We start from the raw sequence: 12,208 nt of genomic DNA, 5'->3' as shown, positions 1-12,208 counted from the left end.
GGGCTGAGACACATCAGTGTTTTGGAGAGAGTAGTGGAAGCAGAGCCACTGACCGGAATTAAGTGTCCAGACAAACACTTGAATTGGTGAGACCAAGTGCCAAAGATTGGATTAATATGGATGAATGCTCACTGGTTGGCATGGACACAGAGGGCTGAATGGCCTGTTTCTATGCTATATGACTCAAAACTACCCATCTACACACAGTGTCCACTTTATTAGGTACACCCGCTCATTAATGCAGATATCTAATCAACCAATTATGTGGCAGCAACTCAAAGCATAAAAGCACACAGACATGGTTAAGAGATTCAGTTGTTCAGACCAAATATCAGAATGGGGAAGAAATGTGATCCAAGTGACTTTGACCAGGGTCTGATTATTGGTGCTGGATGGGGTTGAGTATCTCAAACTGTTGATCTCCTGGGATTTTTCTTTTTTTTTTATTAAACACAGTCTGTAGCATTTACAGAGAATGATGCAAAAACCAAGAACATCCAGCGAGCAGTGATTCCGAGAGTGAAAAGTCTTTGTTAATGAGAGAGGTCAAAGGTAAAAGGCCAGACTGGTTCAAGCTGACAGGAAAACAACAGTAACTCATAACCGTACCAGGTTAAAATAGTGGTGTGCAGATGAGCATCTCTGAACGTGCAACACCTCGAACCTCGAAGTGGAAGGGCCACAGGAGCAGACGACCACGTACATGCGCTCAGTGACCACTACTGAACACAGGTGGTAAGTAATAACGTGGCCACTGAGTGAACTTACTAATTTCCTCAAACTTACTAATGCCCTTTGGACAGATAGTCTGACCAGTGTGGTTATTCGCACAGTCTATTCAGGACAATTAGGGGCAGACAATAAAAGCTGACTTTGCTAGTGATACCCAGATCCCAAAATATTAATATAAATAAGTAAATCATTGTTAGCACCAAGTACTCAAACCTTTACAGTTAAAAGATCAAATTAATCAAAATTCCTGCCTCCAGGCTAATATTTTCCCTACTCATTAAAAGCTACAGCACATTCCTATAATCCTGCTTCTTAAGCTAACATTATGCTTGGATCTCGAGTTTGCTTTCAGCAGTATACTGGTCTTCCATAAACACACACAAGTGCGTTCACACATCACTTTCAGCTTCATGCACATCATCCAACACCCCTAATCTCTGCGAAAGTTTGTATAACAAACCAGTGTCTAAACATACAGTATTGTGCAAAAGTCTAAGCTATGTGTATATATAGGTAGGGTGCCTAAGACTTTTGCACAGTACTGTAGTAATTTTAAATATTGCACTGTAAAAATTCATGACAAATGCAACTGATGATACATGCAATTCTGATATGGGACTATTTTTGTCTCAGAATGGGGAGGGGGCAGGAAGAGGGGAATCATGGGTTGGGAAAGGGGAACAGAGAAGTGGAGCAGGATGCACCAGCGAGACATTTTGGAATGATCAATATCTTATTGCTTGGAATCAAATAGACCTTGCCTCGTGTCCCAGGGCTGGGTGTGTCTGCACCCACACCACCCTCTGCCCCCGACACTTCTCTGCCAACTGTCCCACACCTTCCCACGGTGCTTCATCCTTTTCTCCCTACAGATTTACACACTCACTCTGCTCCAAGTTGTCAAATACAGTACAAGGCGAAAACCTTAGGCTCCCTAGATATACATGTGCTCAAGACTTTTGCATAGTACTGTACAAATGCAATTTTTGAAAGGACAAGAAATATAGGCAGTGCCAAAAGGTGAAAGACATCCCCAACAGTGCAAATCAATTTCCATATACATCTAGTGAAGTCACAGTGATTGGGAGATTAAAAGCTTACCTTATCGAGTTGGTTGTAAAAGTCAGTGTTGCCAGCACACAAATACCTGCCCAGCAATGTGGCATGGGTGGTGAAGATTGTTGCGATGGGGTACTTTCGTATTCTGCTCAGAATCAATCCAACACCCGCCTGCCACTCGTGAAAGTGGGCGATGATGTTGGGTTTGTCATGGAACTGTTCAGCGAGCTGAAAGAAAATGATGAAAAATGTAAGCTGTGAATAGATGCATTTCAAACAAACCCACTCAGCAAGAATCAGTGGGTAAAAATGCATCAACGCGCCCAGGTACGATTATTCTCAAAAAGAAAAAGAGTGGAGATCTTTATAAAATTACAAAGCGCTACTTGTTCCATTTCTCTGATGTTGCTATGTAGAATTTTTACATGAGCAGGGGTCCATAGTGTCCTTGCTTAATGGTATTGGTCCATGGCATAAGAAAGGTTGGGAATCCCTATACATGACTGAGGCACACACCAGGCTAGATGGGACTGATGGGGTTTCTCTGCTGACAAACCTAATGGGCCAAATGCCCTCTATATGTATCACAATAAGTAATTTATAAATACCTACCAGGCCTTTACCTGTTACTAATTCAAAACTAAATTCATGCTGCTTTTCACTACTCTACATACTTTTTCCCCTATTGTGTTGGGTTTGAATATCGACCAGCAGAGGCAATCGTGTAAACAAGGAACTAAATAATACAAATAGTTTTAGCTATAATCTATATTGTTTGAGTTAAAATAAATGTCAGCAATCCATCTGCCAAGGTTGGGCTCAGATACTTTGGATTGGATATTGACATTGAACTTGGACATAAAAAGCAGAAGGTTCAAGTTGATTCATTCGACTTTGTCTGACCTGAACCTCATTTCCATTCATTCACTCCTGTTCTATACCAGTAAAGTGTTATTTTAGTATTTTACACTTCAATCTGTTAGGCATTGGGTGGATTCCAATCTCATCAGATCAAGGGTCACTTGCCAGACTCCTCGGCAGATTACATAGCAACATCCCCTTAGAACACACGGTCATCAGGCCTTCGGAAATGGATCTTTGCTCTTTGAAATAGAACAACCACAGTTCATGAACAATGTGCCCTGATGCAGTCCCACTTGAAGATGCTCCTACATCAATTATACTGTTACACACTACATTAGTTTCCAGAATTTGCCTCCAAGAACAAATCCCAGCAGTTTCAGAAAAATGAGGAGTGGGTGAACGCAAACCAGAGCTGTTACCAAGGCCAAGATACCTCTTTCAAAAACAAGGCAGTTAAAAATCCAAAAATTATAGCGTCATTTGATTCGCCATCATAATGTGGGATGCCAATGTTGCAAGCATCCCAGAATTCTCCTTTCCATCTGTCCAGGTTCCATGTTGCCGACCCAATGTCGAAAAGCAGCACGTACGGGTTACCCTCGATCAACCATCTGCCAAAACAAACCTGGAAACAAAGATTTCAGGAATCAGAGGAGAGTGATTCAGATTAGAAACACATTTTTTTTATTAAAATAACATTTTTATTTAAATTATCTGATCCTTGAGTTTTGTCAAATATTACTAAAATTCTAAAACTGCTTCCTTCGAAGTATCAACCTTTGCTGATGTTTATCCAAATCGGAATCTGCCTACACTCAAACTGGTCCTGATGCATTCTCTTGACTCGAAACATTGACACATCTTTTGCCTCCACAGATGCTGCATGGTTCTGTTGAATGTTAACTGTTTCTGTTGGATCCTGATGCTTCTGCAATCCACAATTTTTTGGAGGGAATTCAAGAATGAAGCATTAAATGTGTTGCTTATTGCTATTTTATTAAGTGTTAGAAGAACAAAGAGAAATAAGCTGTGGTCACCTCATACTGGAGATTACAAAATTCTGGTGATAGAAATTAACCTATGAAATAGCCATATTCAAGAGGCAGATCACCTGCTACAGAAAACCAAGCTGTTTCTAGAAAAATACCAAACTACTGTAAATACTGAAATATTCATTACATGTATTAGGTGATTATATAAAAATTTAAGCATAGAAATTAGAACAAATACAAGAAAAATTTTACATCCCAGTCCAACACTCAACTTCAAGTATTGTTTTTTTTGTTCTAGATTCCAGCAACTGCTGTCTCATCTACATTCAAACATTTTCAACAATTTTTCCCCCGAGGTGCTCTAAATTTTTATCGTTTAGTAATGCTCACAATGTCACATTGATAGACTTTTTTAAAAAAAATGCTTGATTTGTTGCACTATGATAAAAGCCAAGAAAAAACTGAACATTAGTGTGGAAGCACCAATGCCTTGAACAGAAAACGCCACAGAAAGCAGAGGATACAGCCCAGTCCATCAGAGGAAAACCCCTTCCATCACTGAGCACATCTACAGGCAGAGCTATCACAAGAATGCAGCATCCATCAAGAACTCCTGGCACCCAGGGCATGCTCTCTTCTCACTGCTGCCATTTGGAATGAGGTACAGGAGCCTTGGGTCCCACACCACTAGGTTCAGGAACAGTTATTACCCCTCAATCCTGAACTAGCATGGATAACTCCACTCACCTCAACACTTAAACTGCTTCCTCACTTTCAAGGACTCTACAACTGATGTTCTCAAAATTAATTATTATTGTTTTTCTTTTTGCATTTTCACAATTCATTGTCTTCAGTGCATTGGTTATTTGTCTGTCTTAGTTTGAGAGTCATTTTTCAATGAACTCTGCCATGGACGGTCCCAAATCCAGTTGTGAACAAAGGAGAGTTAGGCATGAGGCTAGCAACCCCATCCTGTAAAATCCCAGTGCTACAGAAACGATGACAGAAGCTCCAAGGGCCTCATTTCTGGGAGAGGAATGATTACCAAGACAGCCTTCACCAGGGAAAACTTGAAAGACTAGCCTCGGACAGAGGACTCCGGTGAGCTGCTGTCAGTAGTGGGGGTGATGACCGTAAGTAGTAGTTTCTCCATTGATTCCATTGTGTTTCTTTGATTCTACTATGAATGCCAACAAGAAAATGAATCTTGGGGTTAGTATTTTGTGGCACATGTACTTTGCTAATACGCTTACTTTGAAATCAGGAAGAATTGAGAATAATGGAGATATCCAATAGATTAGGCAGCATCTGTGAAGGAAGAACGTTAATATCATGCGTTAATGATTAGATTTGGGAGAAGTTGGAAATGTTTAAGTTGCGGAGAGAGATGAAGAGTAGAGTGAACAAAGTGCAAATTCCTCAGGAGACCACATGATACGAGCTGTGGTATCAGAGTAATGTGATTGGCCACTGGGAGCTCACAGTCACGGTTGCATTCTGGGAAAACCTATTCTTCAATCAAGCTGCAACTTCTACACCAGTTTCTGATAGATGGATTGCATTTGTAGATTTCCAGCACCCACCCACCACTGCTCGAGATACTCACCTTTCTTTTGCTCTCGACACTTCTCTGCAACTTAACGTGTTTAATTTCTACTTTTGCATTGATGCAAGACATCAACTGTTCTGCTTTCCACAGACTGAGAGCAGCTAGCTAGACCACGCTCTCCAGCAGGACCATATTAACCAGCCAGTGTAATGGAAAGGCCATGCTTTATAGCTCAAGCCAGCAAATTTAAACCAATTTTAAAAAATTCCTCCCCAAAAGATTCATAACTCTTGCCATCATTAAGACTGAAATTAAATCGAGTGAAGCTAAAAGACTTAAAATATTGCTAGTTAATTATTAATGAGACTCGTTTGAGAGAGTGCCAAGAGTCAAAGTAGTTTGAGTGCACATCCGTTCTTTGCAGCTATGCAGTTTTGTGGGATGGTGGAATGTTGGGGCGGGTGGTGAAGTATACCATCTTTCAGACTGGAGGGTAATGCACAGCCCATCTGCTCTCAGGCGGATTTGATTTCTGAGTGATCTGGTTTAGATCGCTTACTCAATTAAAATATCAGAAAATTAAATTTTCATATGGTCACTATATGGTTGTCTGTGGGATCTTGCTGTGCAGAAGTGGGCTGACATTTCAAAAAGAGCATCACTGTCTGCAAAAAAAAGATACATTTGGGGAATGACAGGGTTGCAAAATCTGTTTTACATGGTGGGGGGTTCACTAACAATTTCCTGACATTTCTTGACAGTTTTTATTTTCGTAGATTAGTTTCCTCCCCCATCTATCTTTTCTTGACCACACTGCAAATTGTTTACCCTGACTTCAGAGGGTGTCTTCTTAGAGTTAATGCCATACTGGTAGCCATCACAAACACAGCGATAGAAAGTATAATTATTCATTCACTTCACAAAACTTGGCAAAGAACAAGACCGCACACCACAACTCTATCCAGCATCTGAATATAATTACTTTGCTCAGATGGAATTACTGCCTTCTGGCAGTATGTATTGACTAATAGCTTGTCAGCATATCTCAGTAACTAATCACAAATTAAGTCAGTAGTTATTTTGTTAAAAGCATTCACGAGACTTTGATACGTCCAGGAAGGGCAGAATTTATTGTCCATTCATAATTGCTCAAAAATTGACTGGTTTGCTAATCCTTTTCACCAGCAGCTGAATGTCAGCCACAAGGGGCGAGAGTCATATATAGGCTATTCATGCAAGAATACTGCTTTCTGCTGCTTAGTAAACTAAAAAGGTTTTATTTACAACTATCCACTATAACTGGTACAAAGTTTGTTCCAGATGCTATTTCTCTAGATCAGGAGTTCCCAATCTGGGGTCCATGGACCTCGTTTCTTAACAGTATTGATCCATGGCATAAAAACCCTGCTTTAGATACTGTAGCAAGAATTAAACTTTTATTCCTTGATCTTTAGCCCAGACCTTTGAATCACCAGCACCATAATCACCTTATTAGTGTGGACTTAAAGTATTTCACATTCCAGCCACAGCCTGCTTTCAGCACGTGGCTGTTTAGGACTTGTACCCATGCTCCTAATTGCTAAAGGAATTGCAAGCACTGAGAGGCATGGACAAACCTCTGGATTTAGAAAGTGCACTCCGTGGATTTGTTTTGCTTCTCAATATCCATCGGCGTTGACCTTACATGACTAAACGTCCAATAAAGAACACAAGTGATTCTGCAGATGGGAGAAATCCAGAGCAACGTAACCAAAATGCTGGAGGAACTCAACAGGTCAAGCAGGATCTAGGTAGAGGAATAAAGCAACTCTACCTCTTCTTTCCATTCACCCATCACCTCCCTCTGGTGCCCCTCCTCCTTCCCTTCTCCTCTCCACACTCCCCCCACCCAATGGTCCATTGTCCTCTCCTAGCAGGTTCCTTCTTTAGCTCTACTTTTCCCACCCATCACCCGCAACTGGATTTTCCTATCACCTGCCAGTTTGCACTCCTTCCCCTTCTTATTCTGGCTTCTTCCCCCTTCCTTTCCAGTCTTGATGGAAAGTTTCTATCCAAAACGTCAACTGTTTATTCCTCTCAATAGGTGGTGTCGGACCTTCTGAGTTCCTCAGCATTGTGTGTGTTGCTTTGTCACAAAGAACCGGTAATAAAATACCAGGAGCCATTTTATAACCAGCTGCTTCCTCAGACCCAGGGTAGTGCTTACCCGAAATCCTTGATACCTCATGAAATCCATTGTCTTCTTTATGGCGTAGTTATTTGGTTCAAACACTTCCACTTGTGTCTTCACATTATGCTCATAATATGGACCAATTAGCACATAGTTTTCTCCCCATTCATCTGCTGTGACCTTGGCCTTTGTTTGTATTACAGTGTAGATACCACCAACTGAAAGAAAAATGTAAAACTAAGCAACATAGCATTAAACAGCAAAGCAATTATGTATTTCATGTCTATCCAAATGGTTCTCCTCATTTTGTTTGTTCTGGGATTTGGGAATGCAGGGGCATTTTCACCTCCTGGAACATTTGGAAATGCCTAGGCTTTGGATGATTCCTACAGCCCTGCTGATTTTTCCCTCCTTGGGGAAGAGAATGCAGGTTTGGAAGGTGATGTCAGAGTGGCCTTGGACTGTATTTTGTACTCTACGCACCCTGAAACCAGAGTGCACTAGTAATGATAGGAGCAAATGCAGAGAATGGTGGATGGGCTGCAATCATTGTCTTATGGGTAGACAACAAAACGTGGGTAATCAGGAGATGAGCCACCTCCCAGAATAAGCAGCCTCTGATCTTCCCTTATAACCACAAAATTTTTGTTGGTCCATCCCAGTTTCTGTAAATGATTGGTGACTTGGTATTCGGGCAGTGGGCAAATCAGCGCTCTTGTGCTTTTTGATCTCGTTACTTGAGATTCAATTGCACGCAACCCTGCCACTTTGATCTGACCCACGCCTTCATTAACCAGGTCCAACACTTGCCTTTCTTGGACCTTGCCCCTCCTGACAAAGGTCACCGGGTTTGTGGGGCTGTGGTCAGGGTTAATCAGGGTGTGCCTAGGGTTTGGGGGGTGGGCCCAGGGTGATGGAGATGTCAGGAGGAAGATGAATTGGCATTTTCCACCACCAGCAATGGATACATCAGCCATATCCACTGGAGTCACAAGAGATGCTGTGGATGCTGGAAATCAGGAAGAACACACATAAAACACTAAAGGAACTCAGTAGGTCATGCAGCAACTCTGGAGGGCAGTGAACTGTTAATGCTCCATGCCAAGACAGTTTGTTATGACCAGGTTATTGACTGGCGCTCCTGCGCAAGACTCAACCGCTGTTGAGGATGGGGTGGTTGAGAAATGGCAACAAGAGGTTACTAGGTTCCCTCTTCTTGCGGGTCGTCATTGGCTGGCATTTCTGTGGCCCAAACAGCACACGACACTTCTCCGGTCACGTCTGGAGTGTGCCTAGGCTGTGCTGCATGCAGCCACAGATGGCTTCATTTGCTGAGGAGTTGTAAGCAGAATGGAATGCTGTGCAATGATCTGTGCACACCACCACTTCTGACATCCTACCGGAACAGGAGTTGTCACTGAAGCAACTCAAGCTGGAGGAACAGCATCTTATATTCCCCCTGGGTAGTCTATAACCGAATGGCACAAATATTGAGTCCTCCCCCACCCCCCTCAATTTTAGGGAACCCACCCCTCCAGTGGATTGATCTCCACCCTCATACCCACCCCCCTCTCCGGATCTCCCATTTTGTAACCTTTCCCCTCACATCGCCGCCAGTCCTCCCTTCACCCATCTTTGCCTCCTCTTCCTCTTGGTTCCATCCACCCATTTTACACACAGTTCACCAACAGGTTCCCCCCCACCCCATATCACCTCTATGGTTTTGGTTTCAACTGCTATTCACCTGTCCTCTAATAGCTCCCTGTATCTCAGATTCCAGCGTAGTTAGCCCTTTGAGTTCCTGCTCATCTCCTTCCAGCAGCAGTCACCCGTTTATACACTTCTTCCCAATCCCTCAACCTTGGTCCTTTATTGTTTTTCTAATCTTTATCTACCGCCATCTATCATTCACCTGCCATCTTTATCACTGCTCCCCTCCCCTACCCAGCAGAGCCTTGCCCACGCTCTCCTACTCTTCAGTCCACCAATTACCTCACTTGTCTCATTACTCCTCTTTATATTGGCCATCTCTCTTCTCCACTAAAAGTCCTGGTTCAGGGGTTTGGCCCGAAACGTCGACAATTCCCTTCCTCCCACGGATGCTGCTTGATCCACTAAGATCCTCCAGCACTGCTTGTTACTCCAGATTCCAACATCTGCAGTCTATTATTTCTCCATCATTGAAGCAACCTTGCTTACTGCCCCAGGGAGCAAATTGTGGCCATACCTTGGTGCTGAAGTGATAAAGTTCCAACAACAATGAAATATATATAAATAAATAAACAAAAAAAGTATGAATGAATTCTTTTCCCAATCATTTCTGTGCTAACAATTCTTTGAAACTCCACCAAGCACAGATCCAAACCCGGCTATGAAAAGAAGTTGGTTGGGCATGGGACTTACAACCCCATTACGCAAATGCCTAGTAACCCAGTACTACAGAAATGCTAACAGATGCTCCAAAGACACCATTTAAAGGAGAAGGATCTACACTTAGGGACAATTTGAAAGATTGACCCAGGACAGGGGACTCTGGTGAGCTGTTGTTGGTAGCCTAGGCCCCAGTAGGGGTGATAGACTAAAGTATGTACAGTTTTTCTGAGGCCAGACTCAGTCAAAGAGCATCCTGACATCAAGAGCAGTCACTTCTGCTGTACCTTAGCCCTTTGATCTAAGCTGAACAAGAACATGTGTTATTTGAGGTAGGAGACCTTGAATAGCAAAGCAGATTTAAGCAACTAATTGGACTTCAGTTTCTTAGGTTCTTTTAATAAAAGATTAAAAAGTGAGGAAACTGGAGCACCCAGAGAATACCAACACAGTCATGAAGAGAATGTACAAACGCCTTACAGTCAGTGGTGGGAATTGAACCCCTCCCCGCAAATCAGTAATTTATTCATCGAGATACAGCGGTGAACAGGCCTTTCCAGCCCTGCGAGCCACACAACCAGCAATCCCCTGATTTACTCTTAGCCTAATCACAGGACAATTTATAATGACCAACTAACCTACCACCGGGTAGGCCTTTGGACTGTGGGAAGAATCCGCAGCACATGAAGGAAACCCATGCGGTCACAGGGAGAATGTACTATGTCCTTACAGGCAGCAGGATTGCATAACAAACAATGGTGCAAAGGGGCAGGGGCCGAGGTGATTCAATACCTAAAAGGGACTGGATGGACATCAGCCAGCTGGACTGAACTCTCCAGTGAGGGTTCAAACTTCACTTTCTGAATGAAATGGTAAAGTTTTGCTGCTGGTTCTGAGAATTAGGAAAAATTTACCCCTTTCCCACAGAGGCATCCCACCTGCTGCACAACCTTATTAATTTCATTCTTTTCAGTGAAAAAGTGTTTCCTTTTATTGGCCTATCTACATTTGACAGTCTAACACAGCAGTTAGTGTAACGATTTATAGCGCCAGAAAATGGTGTTCAATTCCCACCACTTCAGAGGTAGCTGAAAAGACTGTGGAGGCATTAGTGGTGATATTTCAAGAATCACTAGATTACAGACTGAGTCCAGAGGACTGGAAAATTGCTTATTCACTCTTGAGAATTAAGTCTTCTGGTTAAAATGGCACTACTGAACACGTGCGACAGCTTTCTGGTGGTCAAGAAGTTAAGAAAGCTGACTAAAAACATCACAAAGTACATTTCTGAGGGAAATTGTGTTAAATTATCACTGCAAACACCAAAGGGGCGAGCGATGTCAAGGCGAGTTCAGGGGATGAGCTGAGATGGTGTGTTGAAGAATAGTTGCAGATGGCGTTCCAATGCCCATGCAGCTGATCTAGGAGTGAGAATGGATCGCTTTAGGTGCCAAAAGGAGAAGTCGGGGCTCAGGCAGACGAGACTTGGTGCCTGTACAGCTGATCTGGGTGAGAGGCTGGATCGCTCTGGGTACCGAGCTGATTTGAAGACCTTGAGAGCGGCTTTGGGCTGGGTGATGAATTCAGCACCCACAGCGAGTTGCTGGGCGGCGTGGTCTAGGCCCGGAGCCTTCCACAGCTTCTGGGTCCTAATGCAAGGTACGGTCCACTGTTTAGACAATTTAAACGCCAGCCCAGATCGGAGGTGGCAGCTGATTTTGCTTACTCTCCACGGTGTTTACTCCTCTCTCCAGGGTGCCTGAGCCTTTGCTGTTCTGTCGTTTGTTCAGATAGATTGAAAAGGCAAGGTGTTGGTCGGGACGAGAGCCGATTTTGCTCCATCTCCATGGCACTGAGGCAATGAAGACTGCCCAGCTGCTGTGTCCCGTACCTGCTATTATGAACTGAGAAGTGAGGCTTTAGATCTGAAGAGTGAATTTTTGGTTCGAATTGTTGTTCACTTCAATTGCTTGTATGAGTTTTGTTTTTTTTTTAAAGTCTTTCTCTTGCATGTCAGTTTTGTCTTTTATTTACATTTTTTTTCTTTAATAGAATTCTTCCAGGTTTCTTGCTATGAGCAAACAAATCAAGGTCATATGATTTATACATTCTTTGATAATAAATGTACTTTGAATTTTTGAAATTTGAGGAGGAAGGGAGGCCAAAAAAAAAACAGGACATTATCGACCAGCTAGCCTGACTTCAGTGGTTAGAAAGGAGTTGAGTCCATTATCAAAGATGAGGTTTCAGGGTAGTTGAAAGCATATAATTGAAAACGCCAAAGTCAGCATTTTCCTTTTCAAAAAGGAAAAATCTTGTCTGACAAATCTGTTGGAATTACTTGAGGAAATAACAAACAGGATGGACAAAGGAGAGTCAGAGGATGCTATTTACTTGGATTTTTAAGAAGGACTTTGACAAAGTGCCACAAATGAAGCTACTAAATAAGAGCCCATGACATTACAGAAAAGA

General features: G+C 42.6%; 1 protein-coding gene across 2 annotated transcripts in view; it reads right to left on the bottom strand.

The window, feature by feature from the left end:
- gys2 (glycogen synthase 2) overlaps positions 1 to 12,208 on the bottom strand; it is an 83,311-nt gene that overhangs the window by 63,706 nt on the left and 7,397 nt on the right. For both annotated transcript variants that reach the window (XM_063072383.1, XM_063072384.1), the window contains exons 2-4: positions 7,403 to 7,584; positions 3,089 to 3,280; positions 1,834 to 2,019 (exon numbers count right to left, since the gene is read on the bottom strand). In XM_063072383.1, coding sequence (XP_062928453.1) covers positions 1,834 to 2,019; positions 3,089 to 3,280; positions 7,403 to 7,584 — 560 coding nt within the window. The remainder of the gene's footprint in view (positions 1 to 1,833; positions 2,020 to 3,088; positions 3,281 to 7,402; positions 7,585 to 12,208) is intronic.

Source organism: Mobula hypostoma, chromosome 20 (genome assembly GCF_963921235.1).
Source record: "Mobula hypostoma chromosome 20, sMobHyp1.1, whole genome shotgun sequence".
Taxonomy (NCBI): Eukaryota; Metazoa; Chordata; class Chondrichthyes; order Myliobatiformes; family Myliobatidae; genus Mobula; species Mobula hypostoma.
The sequence above is the reverse complement of the archived record's forward strand: the minus strand, read 5'-3'. Positions and strand labels throughout refer to the sequence as shown.